Source organism: Micropterus dolomieu, linkage group LG21, assembly GCF_021292245.1.
Source record: "Micropterus dolomieu isolate WLL.071019.BEF.003 ecotype Adirondacks linkage group LG21, ASM2129224v1, whole genome shotgun sequence".
Taxonomy (NCBI): Eukaryota; Metazoa; Chordata; class Actinopteri; order Centrarchiformes; family Centrarchidae; genus Micropterus; species Micropterus dolomieu.
This window is the reverse complement of record NC_060170.1, coordinates 4669293-4691170: the sequence shown is the minus strand read 5'-3', so window position 1 is coordinate 4691170 and position 21878 is coordinate 4669293. Positions and strand designations below refer to the sequence as shown.

At 39.9% G+C, this 21878-nt stretch overlaps 1 protein-coding gene across 1 annotated transcript in view; it reads right to left on the bottom strand.

Annotated features, from left to right (window-relative positions):
- zmat4a (zinc finger, matrin-type 4a) overlaps window positions 1–21878 on the bottom strand; it is a 226143-nt gene that overhangs the window by 152020 nt on the left and 52245 nt on the right. The window contains exon 3 of the mRNA XM_046036065.1: window positions 12173–12262. Within this exon, the coding sequence (XP_045892021.1) occupies window positions 12173–12262 (90 nt within the window). The remainder of the gene's footprint in view (window positions 1–12172; window positions 12263–21878) is intronic.

The following is a 21878-nucleotide window of genomic DNA, read 5'->3' as shown; positions in this document are numbered from 1 at the left end:
CGATTTACATTTGCGACTACTGCATATCTGAATGGCCAAATGTTTTGACCATACCATTTTCACAACAGCGGGAGGGGGGCAGGGTTATCAGATGACAAGTATGAAATATGTTGTAATGATAATAATACATTTATTTATCACGTAAATGCATCTAAAAGGTTTTGTTATTCATATAAGACAATAAGTAAAGTGTTGTAGGCTAGGTTCAAACGGACACAGACACAGGCAGCGGCTCTGCCACGATTTTGTCCGGTGTCAACTCACACTGAAGTGTTTCAGCAGCGGAGCGTTTAGCCTACACATTGTTAACGTGTTGTTAATTTGTCATTTTGTGTGCTTCAACTACTGATAACAGCTCTCTGTGAGCCCGTTCCGATCTTTGCCTGTCTTATATTGTTGACTTGATTTTGCTTCTTTGTTCAGTTGTCCTTGATTTTTGTGCTTCTGCTATGGTTTAGTAGGGAACGTAGTTAATTTTTTTCTTTTTTTGTCTGTTCTAACACTAGAACCACCAACGGGTCAAATTTACCCGCGGCTAATTTTTGATTGTCTCTATCTTTGTGATAGAGGTGGGTTCTGCGGTCCCTTCAAGAGAGCGCGGCTCTCTCGTGTGCTTTTTGACCGGCAATAACTTTTCCAATGCTATGTATTTTTAAGTAAAAGTGATCATTATACATTTTTCCGTAGGGTAAAAATCTACTATAAATTTTGGAATTGATTATAATCATTTCTTTTGAATAAATAGCCAAGCCTACTTTTATTTGGACTTTTGTAGCTATGTGTTACTCTCTGGATAACCGCTGGAGTCCGAAAAAACAAGCAGACCAGTAAGAACAAGAAGGAGCTTTATTGCCAAGTAGTGTTTTACACATACAAGGAATTTTCTGTGGTGATAAGGTGCTACACGTAGACAACCATACAGTCAACATAATGTACACAACAAATGTAGAAATATATAAATATGGAATAGAAGAACAAAGTTGCAGATGTATACATGTGCATTATTCTGGGTCTTTGCCGTGCAGAAGTAACGCAACGTTAGAGAATATTGTGTACATATAAATATATAAACTGACAACATAAAAATATACAACAACAAAGATCAACAATCAACAACAAATATGTGCGACGCGGCAGGTCTGTGCCCAACACAAGATGAAACAGTATTTACATGTGCAGAGACATTTGTATCATTTGCAAGGGGGGAGTGTCAGTGGGGGACCCGGGCCTTGTTGATGAGGCTGCAGACGGGAAGAAACTGTTTTTGTGGCGAGAGGTTTTGGTCCTGATGGACCGCAGCCTCCTGCCAGAGAGGAGAGTCTGAAACAGTTTGTGTCCGGGGTGGGAGGAGTCAGCTGCAATCTTTCCTGCTCGCCTCAGAGTCCTCGAGGCGTACAGGTCCAGAAGAGAAGGAAGATTGCAGCCAATCACCTTCTCTGCAGAGCGAATGATACGCTGCAGCCTGCCCTTGTCCCTGGCAGTGGCAGCAGCGTACCAGATGGTGATGGAGGAGGTGAGGATGGACTCAGTGATGGCGGAGACATTATGAGGCTATTATTATTACCTGCCTATAAAACACTACAACAGTCAGTTTTTGTAAATTGTATGCTGCATTTAAATTCAAGCTTTAGAATATAACTAGGCTATAACATCTATAACAGCGGCGAGTGGATGACATCAAAAGAGCCGCCGCGTGTGAACGTGCCCTTCACAGATGCGCAGCGCAAGTGATCAACCTGCATGGTGAAGACAATGAATAAAATAGAATAAACATTTTGTAAATGCCTGAAATATGGGGATGGTGTTTATAGGAAATGCACAGCCAAGGTGCTGAATGTTTCCCAAAGTGTGTTGGAGCAACATGTAGCAGAAATAATCACAAAATTACTGCATTTTTATAGTGGGTAAATTTTACCCGCTATGGCGGTTATAGGTATACAACGGACCCTGGCGGTTCTAGTGTTAACTTTGTTTATTTTTGATGTACAACGGTTGTTTATTTTGAAAATCGACCGGATTCTCTATTGCAAGGATCATACTTTACGCGTCCACGAGGGTCTGCTAAGGTCCGCGTGACGAAAAAAAATCGTCATCAAATGGGGTACCCGTAGGGTCTGTGCGGACATCCGCATGCCTGGCGCGGAAATGCGGCGACTAGCACTACCAGGGCACCAACTGATACACCTACTGCGCATGTGTGGAACGTGGCCACCAAGCTGACTCCAGAAAGTAGCATAAACAGAAGTAGTCCGCATCTGTCCGCGTCCGCTCTGGAGTATATTCGAGGCTTATGTTGTTCTGTCACTTCCTGCCTGGTTCATCGGCTCTGTGCTGCTTGACGTGGCTTCCGTCAGAAATAGACTGGCAGTGAATATTGAACTTCAATTAAAAAAAATTGCAAATTGAATCGTAATTGCAATATCTGGCGGAAAAATCTCTATTAGATTTTCTCCCCAAATTGTTCAGCCCTAATGCTGCAAATGCCTTTGTAACACCTCAGAATGATCAAAGAGCTTATTGGCTAAAAGCTCATGTATTCATTTAGCAAACATTTAATTTCATGCACTATGCATGAACAGACTTGTATAAGAAGTCTAACCTGCTCAAAGACATGCCAAACCAATCAATACCATGTTTTGTAGCCATCATGAACACCTACTTATGTTGCAGTGTGGGCAGAATGAAGTCTCCTTCTGTCGTTGTTGGAATGCGATGACTACCATCTCCACACAGAGGTGGGCAGAACCTCAGGGATAAGGCAGTACTAAGCATCTAGGGTACCATTCAAGCAAAGCTGTCTGCACTTTTAATGGTGTCTCCAGCAAAGCTTTCATAAAACATACTGAAACAAATAAAAACCTTCGTCCCTGCGTTAAGAAACAAAGCTGTGATGGTTCCTGTGAGTGAATGTGTAAAAGTGGAGTGCTGTTTTCTTGATTAACAGTGTTGCCTCATGCTGCATCTCTACAAGGGGGATTTCATTAAACATCAAGCTCTTCTGGTTTACGTGGTTCAACTGCCTATTGCATTTCTCATTTATTTCTTCAGTGTAATTTGAATGATAGCATAGGCACCAATTTGGTGGATGCTCGGGAGCGTGGAATCTAAGCTATATTAGGCACCTCCCCAGGCAAATGTGAACACCCACATGAAAATCATAGTGAGGTGACGATATTGGAAGCATGTGTGCCCAATGAAGATAAAAAATGGAACGGACATGGTGTCAAAGCAGAGTTTTAACTGTGAGCTAAACCTAGGTCTGTTATTATAGGGTTTGACCACAGTGGTTCCATACAGTCACAGAAATTATATTAAATGGAAACATCCATAATGGTAGCTGTATTAGAGCGTCCTACCTTCTGTCATTTAAATAGCTTTAAATTTACTGACCAGATGCCTTGCGGCATGTACGTTTCATGAAACCCACTCAATCTTGATATTTTTGCACTAACATTTTGTTTTTGGTATTTTAACTTGACACTATCATTGGCATGAATGCACAACTGCTCAGCAGGTTAGGCCTTTATGTTGTTCATGTCAGCTGTTAACCAAAAAGCTGAAGGAAGAATGGAGAATGAGGGAGAAAGGTGTTCTTTCCACAGCTGGAAGTACTGCCAATATTGTGCCACATTCTAAGATGCAAAGAACATTGTGGTCTGTTGTGAACTTTGTGCGACCAGCTTAAAACTTTTGTACATCTAATTTACTGAAGCATCTGCTGAAGCAGCACAGCAACGTGAAACATATAGAAAGAAACTCCGGCCACTACTGCCAGTGATGCATGCACTCATTGGGAGAGAGTGGTGTCAAGCAACATTTTATGTTTTGTAAAAGCACTTAATACTGCTTGTATAAAAGTATGTGCAGAAAAACAGTAGTTCAAAAGTCGGGATTTACTTGCTTTATTTTTTTATTTCAGCCGGTGGCCTTAAGGAACATTATAGTTTGTAAAAAACCATACTCCTTGCTGCTGAATGTGATCAGTATTTCTCATACATTGATTTATTTGTTTACGCTGTCCTTCTGTGGGAAACACTCAAAACTCAAAAGTTGGGAATTGGGAGAGACTAGTAAAGTAACGAGTAATGTAACTGGTTGCTTTTATCACCCAGTAATAAGTAAATTAATATTATACATTTTTTAAGGAGTAATAAGTAACTAGTAATTTATTACAATTTCTGAGTAACTTGCCCAACACTGCCCACACATCATTTGTAATCGACAAATAGCCTTTCCTCTTTAAGCAAATGTTCAAACTTTTTTGCGTTGCTTCTTTAGCTGAAATGAGAATTCTAATACAGCTATCCAAATCTGATATTTCATAATTTGAGTAAAAATGCTTAGATGGAAATCCAGCAGCTGTCTAAACAATTGAACAGAATATCACTATACAATACTATACTATATTCAATGTCAATTCAGCAGACTGTTACACAAGAGAACAACAATCCTCTAACCTGGTCCAAAAATCAGCCAAATCTAAAATCCCAAATTTTACCATTTTAGTCCTCAAAACTACAAAACCATGAGAACATACTACTTGACTGACACTCCCTTCCTGCATGAGAGCAGGTTATCACAGTGACTAGCATGACCAGCAGCATATACAGTTGTCAGATGCCATCAGCTCAACTAGGTCCAGACGCCGGCCATGCCAGGCCATGCACACTCCCACAGTCTCTGGAGGCGGTGCTGCCGAGTGTATTTATAGACAGTGCCACCTTATATGCACAGCCTGGTCGCATCACATCTGTGTAGTTCAAATGGAGCCCTCTCCCATCAAAGCAATGTGCCCTTTTACCAAGAGCCTAAGGTCAGATTGTAGACACAACATACTGTGACACTTGGAAAAAATTCTGTTTCAAAAAGCCAAACCACAGTCAATGTACAGTAGGGTGGTTTAGCAGTTTAAAGTTCAACTGAAATCAAATTTAATCATCATGTTTTGAAGTAAAAAAAATAATACAACGTATTTTTTTAACTGTATTGTTAATAGATTATTTTTTTCTCTCAGTAGCGTGTTTTGTCTCTACTTGACTGACAGCAGCTGCCAGGTTACCAGAGTGCCGGTGTTTTGGCTCAGGAAATGAGACAAACTTTTCTTTGTCTGTTTGTTTGCTCTAAAGGTGCCAGATGAGATATGTGTTCATGTTCGTAAATTAGATCTTCTAGCCAAGTGTTTTTGTTGTGGCATACCTTAACAATAGTTAATTTGCTGTAACCACAATCTTACCATGTGCAGACATTGTTGAAGAGGAATGACATGCAACAAAGGACCCCGTCCGAAAACATGGACAAATAATGAGAAAAACATTGTCATTGTCATTAAATTGTTAACAAATTCAAGTGTCTACAGCAATTCTAGCAGTTATGTAAGGCGGCAATTTGAGCAAAATGTCCAAGAAAGGTTAAAATCCAAGTCAACTGGACTTGTTTGAAGATACTTGAAGACGCCTCTCATCCGAGATTCTTCTTTCAAGCTATCAAGATGATAGATACTGCCCGGTTCATTAGTGCTCTTGGCTGTTGTGACAACAGTTGTTACGGTCGTTGAAGACAAGCGAGGCCAAGTCTGAACGGCCGGCATTGGCATTCTGACACAAGGCCAAATGCGAGCATTTGTTTAGCTTCCTGGGAAGGGATGAAAGGACAGCATTGTAAATGGGGGATAAGTGGTGTTGCAAATCTCCTCTCCTGTTAAGAGATGGCAACTCCACTTGGTGTAGTTGGCCTCTTTCAACCCATCTGTCTAAAATATGTACATTATTGTCCTCAAAAGAGTGTTATTTTTCCTTCAGACCTAATTAAGTCTTGACCTGAGAAGTGACCCTTCTGTTTTGGGCCATGCATTTGTTGTTTTGTTTTCCCAATGTATGCATTCCTCACTGCATTGGACAGCATATGTCAGATTGCTTTTCTTGTGTTTGGGTATGCAGTCTTCAGGTTAGACCGGCATCTGTTTTAGCGTGTTCTTGGGTTTAAAAAAACAGGGATGTGGTGTTTATTGAAAATCCTCCTGAGTTTGTTAGAAATGTACATCATCACCCATACTGTTGGTGTTCTTTCTGGATCTTGTGGCTGTTTTCACAATGGTCCAAATCGGATATACAAAAGCTTTAACAGCCTCCTTCATGTGTTTATGCTCCAAGGGCTTAGGCACTTGTTGGTATGTTATTAGCTCGGGGGCGCAGGGTTTTGATGACCCCTAGCTTATGCTCTAGTGGGCGGTAAGAATTGAAAAGTAGGTGTGTGGATTTGCTATGTACTCCAGGCTCTTGTCTTCTTCAATGTGTACAGCTCAGTCCAGGAGGCCAAACCGTTGCTGATCTCCTCTAGAGTGAACTTGATGTTACTGTCCATAGAGTTGATGTGTTCTAAGGCTTGCACTTCCTGGGTTCTAATTTTGACTCATATTAGTCCACATTTCTGTACCAGTAACTCAGTGCTGTTACAGTAGTTTACAAATCTGGTCTGGGCTGATTTTAGTTCTGTTTTTCAGGGTTCAGTGTTGCAGCAGTTGCGTCCTTACAGTTACTCCTGCCTCCATGGTGGGGTTACATTTAAGAAGGAAGTCGCATCACAGGACATCATGGTTTCATCTGAGTCTAGTTCCAGTCTTCGAACTTTGTTCACAAAGTAAAATGGTTTTAGAGTTTTGGATGTGGTGAGGCATACTGCTGACCAAGGGGGCTAGGAGAGTTGATATGTATTTGGCAATTTTGTATGTGTGTTGTGTTGACCCCGGCATGGTAGTCCGTTGTGTTGAGGACCATTGTGCATCTTGTTTTGTCAGGAGGTGGGATAGTGATGTTTTGATCCTTGCTCAGGGATGTCACAGCCTTCAGTCTTGAAAGTTGAGGCTGGAATGGGGTGTCTGCGTTGCAGGAGCTGGATACCTTCAGTCTGAGTTGTTCTGCTTCTGTTTGTGGTAAGTTGTTCTTTCTTATGGCTGATTCTGTTGCTGTGATGAGGTCCACTATTGGTAGCTTCCGTGGTGTGGCAAAGTTTATTTATTGTTGCTGAACTGACCAGCAAACATCCTTGAGGCTCTCCCACTAATGGAACAAACAGGTCCCTCTATGACTGAAACTTCTATAAAAAGACGTGTTAAATACAGTATTTAAAATCCACTTTGGATATTGCAGTTATAATAATTAATTTACCCTTTAATTTGACTTCTCAGTGGCCTTCTCATAGACCATAGACTGTCTTTAAATGTTAATGTATGCAGTGTAAAATATTGGGAGTCTTATCTACATGATCCAAATACTAGATGCCACACAACCGATCATGGGGCTGCAGACAGTGAACTCTCTAGAGGGCAGAGAGCAGCTGCAGCTGAGAAGAGCGAAGGATAGTAGACAGTAATAGTGTCTGTCTCTACTGGAACAGCAGATATTAACCCCAAAGGTTGATTTGATAGCTATTTTTTAATTATATATAATTGCTAAATACCACTGAGACTCCAAGGAGTTGTTCTATTAGCTCCGACCTTCTCCCTTGGCTTTCACTGTTATCAAGCTACATGATCCAGAGACGTTTCTGTCCCTATCCTAAAAGGTCCATGTGCCGATTAGCAAGCAGTTGATTTGTGAAATGCCGATGGGGAGAGAGCATGTTTCTATGGGCAGATTTGATGGTTGCTGTCCTGGTTGATGGCATCTTGTTAGAAGCAATACATTCACTGTCAATAATGGGTGTCAAATGGAATGTACTGCAGCAGAATTTGGGTTTGATGGATGCCGAATATAGAAATGTTTACTGTATGCCACTGCAGTCACAGAAGTAATCTTGATAATTTGTTTTTAGGATAGAACAGAGCAAAACAGCTTGAAGAAAAACCCTGAAGTTGAAGCATTTGCATTGAATGTGAGGACTTTAACATTTAATGAGCTTCATTTTATCGTAGTTTTTATAGGTGTGTCTCCCTGGATACATAAACCAGTCCCTTGGTTCATGGCATTATTAAAATATCCCTATGGCAAACTGTATCTTGGGATATCTAAGCTTCAACTAACCAAACCTCTAAAAGAAAATACATCCTGAGGCAAATGCAATATGGCTGATTTATTGAACAAGCTTGCAGACGTTATGGTCATTGACCTAATCCTATTAGTTGAGTTTTCCGTTACACTTTAATTTATCTGTCAAGAACAATTTGTGAAACATTTCCACACAAAGCTGCTACAAGTCCACATCCTCAATAGTAAGCCTGGAAGCTCAGGTTAAATGCACAACCAAGCAAAGGTCATGAAATGCATCTCCTGATTCTTAATTGGGTTACATTCATGGGGATCAACCCTGGCTGCACAACTAATTGTAAATGATCGCATTTTTGTTTTGTTTTGTCATAATTCATAGCCATGCATTTTGTTTATATGGAAGTGAAAAGGAATGGACCAACCTAATTTGAACCAGAAAAGGTCTGAATCAGTGGAACGTGTGCCTTAAATGTAAGGATTAGGCATTTATCGTGAAGCTACACAATCATGCATGAGATGTTTTCAAATAGACAAAGACACAGAAAGGTATTTTATATGCCAGTGTTACGTGTTAATGTAACTCAAGATTTACACTGAGAATCATACTGTAAAGCACGTGAAGAGTATGGAATGAAGTCACATTTGATCAAGTGGATTGTTTAATTTCGAGCTTTGTCTCAATATGTGTCCCTTCCCCTATTGTTCTCTTCATCAGCAGTCCTGATAATTTGCAAAACCAAACCAAGCCAGTTTAGTTATTAGCTTTACAAATAATAGCGGGAAGCACTGAAGTTTCCCAGTAGGTAACCATGTTAGCAATATCACGTACATTTCTTAAACAATATATAGTATTTCTATACATGGCAAACAACAAGTATATTGTGTGTGTGTGTGTGTGTGGGGGGGGGGGGGGGGTTTCCAAAGCCTGATATAAATCAAGTCAATTTTATTTATATATGTAGCCCAACATCACAAATCACAATTTGCCTCAAGGGGTTTTACAATCTGTACAGCACAAAAGAAAATAATGAAAAATCTAGTGCCTCATGTGCCATTGAGGTCCATTGTTGTCCAAACACTATTACTGTAGAAACACATCAATAAGTCACATTGTTAAATTGGGTGACATTTTCCTTCATGAGAATGAAAAAAAATTTGCTGTAGTTTATTTTGACCCATTACCGCATACAGAATATACTCAGTAGAGAACCAAATCTGTGGCTGAAGGAAGTCACTCAAAATGTCCTCCTGTTTAAGTAACACTTGCTAAAAACCACAGCACCCTGCTCATTTAGGAAATTACAAAGCATTTTTAAAAAGGAAAAGCTGTTTTAATGATTTACATCTTCAGGGTAAACCAACCCTAAGAAAGGCAGTGGGACTGGGGTTGAGTGCCACAGACAGGGCATGGATTGCAATAACAACAACACAGAATAGCTCCAGGCTTAATCTTTAGTACGTTTCCAAAGATTTTACATTCTGACGGAAAAACAGAATTTTACAATTTTAGCGTACATTAGGATGCTCTCACATACCTCAACTTTTACATATGATAAGCTGCTTACTGACAATAAGATGTCTGTATTATTAAAAAGAAAAATAATAGGAATGGTCAACCATGTGCACTGGAGGACTTATTCTTTTCTCAACCAGACACAAGAGTTGCTGATTTTGTCATTTAGATCCTCCTAAAGATGTGTTGATCAGTGACATCAGGTATTCTGACTTTACTTCAAAACATAGCTTTTAAAAGAAGAATTCAGAGTAATTTGAACCTATTAATCTGTCACCCACATGTATATATACTGTTATTTTGTAACAGTATATATACATATCCTTATCTTTACTCTAGCATAATAAGAAGCACAAAGCCTTAAACATTGTATATGTTTATGCTATCATACTTTTCCAGCTCTGAAAAGATCCCAGACCTTTACATCAAACACTGAGCTCAACCCTCCCCCACACCAAGGCCTTTAGGTGACACAAGCCGTCAAGGTCACCTCACATGAACTGGCATGGAACACTCAGCTACAGCGCTTTTCCTGCTAACCCCCCCGTTCAGTGATGCCACAGTATGAGCAGGGATTCTGAGAAAACAGTTGTACCCATGTAGAAACCAATTTTCTTGCCGTCCCTGTTAACACAGCCAGAACAAAGCAGATACAGATTCTACCTGACAGCCATACACAAAATAAAAATAGCTTGATACTGAGAGCAGTTGAAATAATAGTATAGGCCACAGAGGAAAAGATACAACATATACAACTGCTTAAACCTCAGGCGCTTCGCCAAGTTCTGAATTATTCTGCATGAATATGTTTTACTATCAACATTTACTGTAATTTAACGTCTCATGTTTGGTTTGACTGCTGCGTGGCGGAAAATAACATTATAATGCAGTACATTTTAAAGGCACTCGTACTTCCCAGAGCATTTGATTTATTAATTGCTGTTAGGATATAAAGAGAATTTCAACAAATCTAACAGAAAATGCTTCTGAAATACATTACCTACCCTGGCTTTAACCCGTTTTGCTGATCATACTCCTGTACTAAAGGTGCAACCCACTGATTTTACACAAGTTTTTACTCATCATGACCAATCACTACTGCCAAGCGACTGTCAATAACAATCACAACTCCCTGCTCATTTTCACATTAAAAGCCTGACAGCAAAGAGAGGGGTTATATAATATCATTCAAAGCCCAGATGGTGAAAGAATACAGATTGTAGAATATGACATTGTGTATCAAACGTTCATACAGTATGGTGCACCTGTGTTGCCTGACAGGAAGGTAAGACAGTGAAGAGAATGATGAGCTGCACTGTTCCTATATCCGAGTCTTATCACTGATCAGTCTGATCCCACATGATTTTAGTGCGAGTGATAAAAGCATCAGCAGAATACTGACAGGACACAGAGTACAAGACTCCTGTGTCTCAGAGATCACAAAAAGTCTAATCAAAGAAAGACCTTTCGTAGAAAGGTGAAAGCAGGGAAGAGAAATGGTAGTAAACATAGAGGGAAAGTGAAGACGAAGAAAGGAAAAAGGGAAAATTAAATAAAGATGTGAGAGGAGAACTGAGGGAAGGAAGAGAAAGATAGGAGGAGAAAGCTCGGAAAACAGTGATCAATGAAATAAAAATAAGTAATGCAGGCTGCAAGCAAGGAGGATAAGAAAAGGCAGCAAAAAGTGGAAAGAACAGGGAGGAAAGAAGAGAACAGGAAAGAAAAGGAAAATAAGGCAAGAGGAAAGGGAATGGTGGAAAAACGGATGAGCAGAGGCATATGACGGGGGGAAAAGAGGGCAGATGAGGAGATGAGAACAAAAAAAGAGGCAGAGTAGGGAGTGGTGGGTTAGAGGGGAAATGTACAGTGAAACAGAAACAGAATAACAAGACTGGATGATGAGCTGAGGCAGCGAGAGAAAGCAATGGTGTCTCTTAACGTGTCCTTATCTGGTTCAGAAGCCCAGATTTTCAGACTGATAGCTGGCAAACTCCCAGTAATCACAGCCAGAGACCAGAGTCCCGCGGTTCCAATCTCTCCACAGCCTCTCCTCGCCTCCTTCATCACACTACGCCAACCCTAAACTCCACTCGAAAGGAACTTGGAATGGAAATGCCCCTTATACTGTGACATAAGACGACATGCACCATGATGGTTATCCGAGTGTGGGCGGAGCTGCAAAGTGGATGTAAAAAACATGTTTTTTGTTTTTCCATGTAGGAACAGAAGTTGCATCGAGTGGTAAAGGCTACGCTAACCGAACAACACACATCCCCTACCAAACTCTTATTGAACAGGGTGTGCCAGTCCACATAATTGCATCTGTCAAACATGTCATTTACTTCCGATGTACTTGACAGCGAGGGCTGGGAGGGCCGGATACCTCACAATATGTTTTTGCGTTTGTTGAAAGGTTGGGATCCCATTGCATCCAACCGCAGCGCCATCACTGTCACATTGTTCATTGGTCTAGAAATGTGGCACTGCTGTTTATCTGACAGCCATCAGCCTGACAGTGGGGGGACAGGGGGTCACACAGGAAAATCTATTAACAATACAGTTTTCCATATGAGACTGGCAAGCTGTGGATTGATGTGTGCATGTTTCTCAGTGATTACTGAGGCTGTGGGGAAACATACAACAGGATAGAGAGGAAGATGTGTAATACAGAACTCACGTTGTCTGTTCTGAGCTTCTTGGCAGGGCAGCCTCCATCCACAGGATGTAGCATGTAATACAGCCGGACTTTGTTGGCATGTTTCCGGCTCTAAGAGAAAGAAAAGGAAATATAGTTATAGGTAAAGCAGAATCAAGTCAAAGGCATTGATTCTTCCCTTCTTCGCTGCCTCAGGTGTCATTGACAGAAAACTGAATTCCAAACTTTATCAAGACATTTTGCAGGAGAATGTAAGGCCATCTGTTCACCAATTGAAGCTCAACAGAAAATGGGTGATGCAACAGGACAATGACCCAAAGCACAGAAATAAATCAACAACAGAATGGCTTCAGCAGAAGAAAACACGCCTTCTCAGAGCCCTGACCTCAACCCAATTGAGTTGCTATGGCATGACCTCAAAAAAGCAATTCACAACAGACATCCCCAGAATATTAATGTACTGAAACAGCTTTTGTAAAGAGGAATGGTCCAAAATTCCTCCCAATTGTTGTTCATGTCTGATCTGCAATTACAGGAAACGTTTGGTTGAAGTTATTGCTCCAAAAGGAGGACCAACCATTTATTAAATCCAAGGGTTCACATACTTTTTTCACTCTCCACCGTGAATGTTTACACAGTGTGTTCATTAAAAACATGGAAAAATATAATTGTATGTGTGATATTAGTTTAAGCAGACTATGTTTGTCTATTGTTGTGACTTAGATGAAGATAAGATCACATTTTAGGACCAATTTATGCTAAAATTCAAGTAATTCCAAAAGGTTGACATATTTTTTCCTGCAACTGTAGGATGTACCCATAGTAACCTTTACTGGCATGTATCCAGGAGATGTTTTATCGATGCCTGAAACACTGCTATCCCACCATCTAAAATCCCAAACAACCTAACCTCACTATTTAAATGCCAAAACAGCAATGATGTGTGGAGTCAACACCCTGCTGCTGCAGAGTATAAACACTCTGGGTAATCAGTGTCATGTACTAATGATATTGTGATGACAAATTGCTGAATGTTAAATGCCTCGCTTTCACAATTGCATTAACTCCCTGTCAAAATATGATTTTAGAGCAAAAGGCCAAGAGATATTGAACCATGTTAAATTAATGGGATGTATCATTTCAATCTGTGATGGAGTTTTTTTGAAATAGTCACACATTATTAACAAAGACCTGAACAGCTCTAGGCACATTGCCTTTGCATTCCCTTTTTAACACACACTCCTGTTTCAAAAATCTGTCTTGTGTTTGTGCCAGGTAGAGTTCCCATTTAAAATATGAGAAGGCTGTCAAATGAAGTGCACACTGCTGTTCTCTGACACTGGATTGAATTGATAATTAGTGTTCAGGTTCACTGAGGGTGAAGCAGGAGTCTTCTTACCAGCAGCACATCGATTCCCCAGGATCTGATACCACAACCACGATAGGGGATAGACAGGATTTGGTAGGACAGATTAGTTTATTATATTTATGTTTACGGGAATAAGCTTTGGATGTCAAGAGAAGTAATACAGAGAGAGGGGGGAAAACCTTCTGTGATACTGTCACTGTATGGTCAGGGGAAGCCACAGACGAGGGAGAGTTTACAGTTACAACATAGTGAGGTACGCAGCAATGTGGACAGGTGCCCGGTGCATTACTCCGTCAGGCAGAAGGACAGCCACCGGCTTCTCTTCACAAGGGCATGACAGACAAACTCATCCCGCCATGACAGGGGGTGAGAGCAAGGCTGCAGGAATCTATTTGTCTTGTCTGTCTGCTTGCTGGCAGAGATACGCTGCTGCTTCTTTGAGGGGAAAAAATTATCCCACTTGAAAAGCATGAAGGATACATGACAGATAACTCATTACACTTTTCATTAGAACTGTTCTGGTTTGATCAATTCCATTTTAAACAGATTCTTCTGCAAGTATTTGCAGAAAATATATAAAAAATGATTTTGACACTTTTAGCTCAAATGAGCAAGATCAAAGCATTTTCTGTATTTGTTTAAAACACCAGTGTTGTTACTTATGTATTTTGGGAATGTGAAGTAGTTCTATTCATATTGTATTACCCTTTGAATATAAAATTCTCCCTGAAGAAGCAGAGATGTATCAAACTCAGTATGAACAGAGAAGAAGTTAAATTTGAGCATTTGAAATTAAAATTCTCTCTCCAACTTGCCACTTAATAGCCAGAATAAAACAAGTAAACAGACTTCTTTAAACAAAGGCAGAATCAGCTTTGTACTGTTCAAATGGTCTGTTCCTGTAAAAAATATATGATTTTTAGATCTTCTTTGATATAGACAAAATGCTAAACTAATCTTTCATTTATGGAGCACGGGAACAAGACAATGGAACAGGAAATTAAATGACATATTCCACTTTAGCAGTTTACAGAAGACACTGCAGTTGAAATTCTGTTACTGTAAATACATTTTTTTAATTGTTTTTACACTGACTAGCGGACACATTCAACTGATGGAAGCCTGCAGGTTATTAGTATGAATGTGTGTATACTGCAGATTTACAGCTGTCCAGGTATGTTTCAGCAAATCAGGTGTCTGATTAGAAAAATTACTGACAGAAAATGTAAAATTATATTGGAATAGACCCACTGTGGGTCATGTTTGTGTGACAGGGAGCTAAGTGCACCCTTGACATAATCAGGACTGAAGAAAAATCCATATTGCATTACTGCCACATCACTGAGCTGAACAGCGTGTGTGTGGGTTCAGACGCTCTCCTACCCAGGGCCAGAGTGAGTATTGTAGTAGAGTAGAGTACAACAGACAAATCCTCCCAGACATCCAAAACTGGACTGTAACACCACGGTCAACTAGAAACAAGTCTTGCTTCTAGTTGGATATAATAAAAACAGACCCTTCTCATAAATAAAATCAGATCTTCAGTGATATAAATAAAATGTGGGGGAGGCAGTATTGTAGTAGAAAGTTGATGGGTGCACACTCATTTCATCTAAACAGCTGCCAGCCAGGTGCTCCTGAGCAAAGAACTTAACCCCACACTGCTCTATTGTAGCTGTTGAGTAGCTGCCAGCAGCAGGGTGTAGCTGTACTGGGCAGCTCCGTGGTATGAATATATTCACCTGTATGAATGTGAGGCACAGCAGCTTTAGAAACAATAACATAATGTAAAGACAATAATGACTTTCCCAGGAAAAAAGCACTCAATTGGACTGAAGTTCCAAATAATATCATAATACAAGGTTTTAAATGGCTCTGATGTTGAAATGTCCCTTTTTTATACAAAGAAGCATTGTTAGAGTTTTCTTATTCTGGAAAGATTAACGTTCTGTGATGCTATTTATATGAATTTTTGAGTGTTATATATTCGTGTTAACATATATGGCATGAAAAAGACTTTTCTACTAATAGTAAATCTATCTGGTGACCATTGATGAGTCCAGCTAGGGATATAGCATCTAATCCATGGGACATCACCTGTGAACAGGCCCAGCTTATAGCAGTTCTTATCAGATCTTGAAGCCCTTGTGCAGAACAAGTGATGGTCCCAATCCGAGGGCTCGGCCAGCAGTACAGTCAGTTAGATGAGAAACTGCACATTAAGAATACATTTATGCTCATAATTATTCACTATAATAAATATGTGGGCAACATCCTCTTCCCTGTGGGTTTACTGAGCATTAGCTGCCAAACCAACATCCCATTTATTATATACCACAATTTAAAAAACCTTTGTGGTACCAAAGGTCTACCAGGTCAAGCTAAACCACTGCAGTCCTTTAGCATTTTTTGTCTGTGTGCATATGACACCAAGGCAGAAACATCATCAGCCTGTGAGTGATATGTCAATCTGAAACTAAAATGCTGATCGGCTGCACGTAAACGAGCCAAACAAAGACCACAAAGAAGTTAGTGCAATAATGTAAATGACAATTTGTAAAACAAAATAAACAATAAAGCTAGCTTTTCATTTTTACTCATTAAGTTTTTAAGACTTTTTTTTTTTTTACAGATAAATAGAAAGAATATGCTAGCATGGGTGTCATAATTGCACTAGATCACACTGTGGTTTCCATTGTTTCAGAATTTTCTATAAGTCTGAGTTGATATATTACAACAAGACAGAATAATACTGTGATCAGATGATCACGAGATGATCACTGTGTCATATTAGAGACTTGGCCAGGAGACAGACTACACCCTGACCAATCATAGCTCGCTGTCTTATTTTTGTTTTATCAGCTCACTGTAAAATTTCAGCTGCCACATAGCATTTCATAGATATGCTACAATGTTTGGAAAGTTGTCGTTCCACTAATTGGTACAGTCCTTTAAATAACCTGATGATATGCCTGTTTTGTCAAAAAGTTGAGTATTTCTATTTCATTTTAACTCCAAAAGTCTTGTGCCTTGAAGGACAAGCACTAAACCATTATTATACCATGTCCGGTACCAGTACTGTAACTGCCTCCTGTTGATGTCTGTCATATAATTCGGATGCACCTCGCTACATCCCTGGTAATTTCTGGAGCTTTTTACTCAAACACAGACCTGAGTGTTTTATGATGTGGAATAGACCAATGGTTGTGTGCTGGCAGCCTCAGAGAGACATCTAATTATAGAAAATTAGACAAAAACAGTTGTGACAGAGGTCAGGTAATCTCCAAGACTCTCAGGACCCGGACTGCGCCGTCTTACATAGCTGTCCCTGGATGATTTAGGCAGAGGGTTATTGTGCTTACCAGTCAGCCCGTGGCTCTGTGTAGTCCCTACTACTACTACTGCTATTGTACCCTCTCCAGTCTATAACAAAGCTCTCCACGTCATGGAACCTGGGGAAAACACTGCAGTCCACACTCAAATAGGAATTATCTTGTGAATCATCACTAGTTTACATCACAACAACATTCTCATGTGAGGTTTTGTGGGGGGATTACAGTGTGTTTACTCAGAAAGATCTCCAAGGATTGAACGCTTTCAGCACAGAACGAAGCAAAGTACTTCTACAGCTCTCCAAAACAAGCAGCAAAGTGGAGAGGATGGTTCAACTGTTGCCCGACACCAACAGCCCGCAGCATATTTACCTGGTAAAAGGCATCAGTTACCCATGACTGACTACCAATAATTGGCTGATTTTAACTACATTCATGCTAGCTAGCTGCAGAGAAACCAGTCTTTACAGATCAGGTCTAGAGTGAGCACCAAGGCTAAAATAAAATAAGGTTATTACAAGCAAGCTCAACCTACTACATTTATTTACCATTCACTGCATCCATTAACCCATGTTTGTAGATTCTTCAGTCCTTAAAATATTTGTTTACCCACTGTTTCATTTTCCACCACATCAGTAAATTACAGGGGTTTGAGCCACGCTAGTAACATGGCTCTCTGGATGGCAATCAGGGCTCCAGACTGTGACATTTTTTGACATTTAAAAAGTCATTTCTTTGATAAAAATCTCATTTCCTGCGAGTGCAAGGTAATCATTAGCAGCTCTACAGCGCGACCATTTCACTCGCAAAATGCCCCTAACGTGCGAGCACACTGTGCAAGCAAAAACCGCAACCTAAGGAGTTATCACTTAGCATTAATAAATTAGGGAGTAACTCAAACACCATGTAGACTAGAGCATTTTTCTAAAGAAGAGATCGGGTGGTTGCGGTATGAGGTGTATGATCTGCTGTGTTTATACAGTAGGCAATGGTTGCAGGCAACTCTAAACTTGTTAACGGGTCAACACAGTTTTAGCTTGAAACTTTGAAGTTGCACAAGAACAGTAAGGAACATAAAACTTGCAGGGACTGAGGCATCCTCCGAAACAGTGAGCCCTCCCCACTTCATATCAGTGGTCATTCATTAACACCTGTACCAAAAAAAAAAACAGTGGTGCTACCAGTGGAAAAGTTAGTCTAGAGCCCTGCTTAATGTTTGTCTATCGGTCAGTCGGTCTGCCACGTTGGTCCAGACTGAAATGTATCACCAACTACTACATTATGGCTATACCATTTTGTACAGACATTCATGGTACCCAGAGGATGAATCCTGCTGACTTTGGTGAATCCCGGACATTTAATCTAGTGCCACCAGCAGGTCAGTTTTCACTTATCATATCAAACATTTCAACATCTACTAAATGGATTGGCACATTAAGTTCTGGTTCTTTATTCAAATGTCTTGACAATTACTGGATGGTTTGCTGTGGAATTTGGTAAACACATTCATGGTCCCCAGAGGATGAACTGTAAAATGTTCCTGACTTTTCATCTAGCACTATCTGGTCAAAAATGCATTTTGTGCGGTACTTTGGTTTCTGAATACCTGCAAAACGAATGACATTTCTATCAGCCTCAACTGTACTTTTTGTTCAGTCCCAGTTAGCAGTTAATTTACAGTTAACAGTTAATTTTCACCATCATCAGCATGTTATCATGCTAAAGTAAGCATTTATGACAGAATCACATAGTTGCTAGCATGGCTGTAGACTCTTAGTATTTTGCAGGCATTTTTATGTCTGTATTACATAGCTCAGTAGCAACGTGACAGGAAATGTAGGAAAAATGTGGAATTAAATGCAACTAAAGGTCCTTGGTCATTTGCTTGGCTTGTTGTTGGCGCCTCAACCTCTTGGCAACCAAAGTGCCGACAATTATAGTTTTGCAACATTTAGAGCAGCATTCAACACATAGCTATATTTTTACCAGCTTCATCTTATTTAAAGTGTGCATCACCCAAAGAGTCACTGCACATGTTACAGGTTCATATATAACATCAGACACACAACTATGAGACACACACATTCAGAATCACAAATATACAGTTAAGAATGTCAATATAACAAAAGGGGTTAGGATTTTTAAAACTTATTATAACATCAATAACAGAATTAAAGAGAAATATGTTGAATGTTCACCCAGCCAGTTAAACTAGGCTGTTTAGAGAAAAGGATGGGTCTGAAGCCTAGATCTGAATGTCTGGAGAAAAAACAAAACAAACAAAAAACAGAGCCTGCCTCCTTTTCTTTTTTCTGTGGAAGGTCAATTTGATGAACAGGATCTCAATGAGCAAAGACTCTACCCAGAGCAGATACTTTTGCATTTCTTTACACATCAATGTGTGCTCACTCTGTAATTTAGCCTCCAAAAGCACATTTGAAAGTCAAATCATTAGTTATGTGTTCTGTGCCATGAATTTGTAACATTTGTCAACTGCCCAATTTTAAGAATGAATGTAGTTAAAAAATAGAACCGCAAACCTTTGATTTGACTTGTGACATGAATGACGGATGCAGATAAGGAAAAATGTTATGAAAAAAGTCCTTGAAAAAACACAAAATAGGGGCTCAGTAACTGGAGCTTGCATGAACAAGAAAGCCTTCCTACTGTTATGTAAAGTCAGTGTACTTCTTCAAAGTTGCCCAATCTGATTATCATTAAGACCCCCCTCAGATGGTCTCAGAGAGGTATTAATCTGACACCATGCTGCTCCACTGTCACTTAAATAGATGAGTGAACCTGTCAGCATGCATTAGTAAATGCCAACATTAAGTACTGATCCAACCAATATAAAACACAAATAGTAAACAGATGTACATTTACCTGATGCTTTTATCCAAAGCGCCTTACAAATGCTATACATGTCAGAGGTCACACGCCTCTGGAGCAACTAGGGGTTAAGTGTCTTGCTCAGGGACACAATGGTGGATGTCTCACAGTGGGAATCAATCCCAGGTCTCCCACACCAAAGGCAAGCATCTTATCCATGCGCCATCACCACCCTATGTAGATGTCGTATATATACTTTAGCTATACATGCAATCACAACATCCCAGTTTGATTCTGGCTGGACCAGATTCTGGCTTAGTTACTTGTCATCACCCTAGCTTGAAACTGTCAAACAAAAAAAACTGCCAAAATAATCATCTTTAAGTGACTAGTGTAGTTCAAGTTAAGCTAGAACCCCTGAACACTGAACTCAATTAGCCACCAATGTATTGGACTAACTACTGAATATACAAGCAAAGTCTGAAACCCTGTGAGTTGACTTTCATGATAAGTAGTGATTTAAATAAAAAGTAGCCAACAGCGGCAACTGACAAAAAATATTTTAGGTGGGGCTGTGCCATATCCAACCAACTCAAAGGCCCTGCAGAATTTATAACAGTCAATTATCTTTGATAATAGTGCCTGTTCTTATCCACCTCTTTGTTGTGTTTCTTCACCCCAATCCTGTGGCCTTCGTCAGCTGTGTAGTGATGTTAACTCTGCCTAGCATGGCTAGCTTCACCGTATCATCCATATGTGCCCTCGTACACTCATGTTTCATAATCTTCTCAGAAAATTGTTTCGTGTCATTTTCTCCTGTAACAGTCCTTATTGTATCCGTCCCCGCCGTTCTAAAAAGCAAGCATGGGAAGCAAAATACAGCATTTACATGATTGCCTCCAGCTAGCCAAGCTTTTCTATTGTACCAATTGTGGAAGAAGCCTCCCCCATATCTTTCTCACTAGCCTGTTGGCTTATTTTGATGTCAGGTTGATCTGGGCCAAGCTCTTTGACATGTAGTTTATCCACCAAAGTTCTCCTCTCAAATGGATTTTGAAGAAGAGATCTTACTGAATTAGTGGTTGGCTGAAAGCCTGTGTCTTGAGTTCCGCATTCATCATTGTCTACGTCACGTGTCCCTCTACGACCGACTGACTCTGCTTAGGGCGATAAATTTATTGCCCTTCAGGCATCAGGCTGCTGTACTGCCTGGGCGATATTTCTAGTGGATGAGCAGGAAGCTAACCCCCCAAATAAAGTTTGAAAGCCTTCTGTCAACCCAAAATCAAACACCACATTCCAGAAACAATTCATAAATCATTTTGAATCTAACAATGTTTTATTTCCTTTGAACAATCTATAGTAGAAATACTTCTTTCATCTCACCTATATTAACTTTTTAATTTTCTGTTAAAGCTGCCCCAATCCATATTTTCAAATAAACTATTGATCAAATGAATAACCAACTCAACCATTCCCCTCAGCTCTATAGTGCATTTAAGTTTCTTTCAGCTTATTGTTTTTGTTTTGTTATAGTCTCACGCTCTCATCTGCATCTTTTCAGATGCAATAGGTGGTTGTTATCAGCAAAAAAGTTCCAATAAACTTCCTGTAACCAGATTTCTCCTCAGGAATTAGTGGAGCCCAGGCGGCCAAAGCCGGAAGGAGACTGACTATTGGACATAGATTCATCAAACAGGAATTGCTGGATGTGTTAATAGGCAGCTGTTTGCTAACATGTTAGCCATATCAGCTTTATGTGGGTGATAATATGTTAATGGTGAGTGGCAAATGGTGTATTCAAGTGAAATCATATAAACTGGAAAAATGACCGGGCCACTGGCTTGCAGCTGAGTCTCGAGTGATATGTTCTTAACTTGTAAACACCGGAGAAATACAAAGTATATTCTAAACAGCAGAGGTCTATCCAGAGAAAGCTGGACTAGGTCATATTTTCTCTTTTCATTCCTTTGGATGGGAAAGGTCCTCACAGAATGGAATAAACAGAAGGAAACATCATAGAGGATTTCTGCTGTGTTTAGGTTTAAATGGTTTTATAGCCAGCTTTCAAAAACTTAACATTTATAGAAAGGATACTTAGGAGACTAAATGACTTATTCTGCGGGGCACTTTTCACACTGACGCACTTATATAGCAGTCTGGCTTGCATGAAATGAGGAATGATGGCGGACTAATG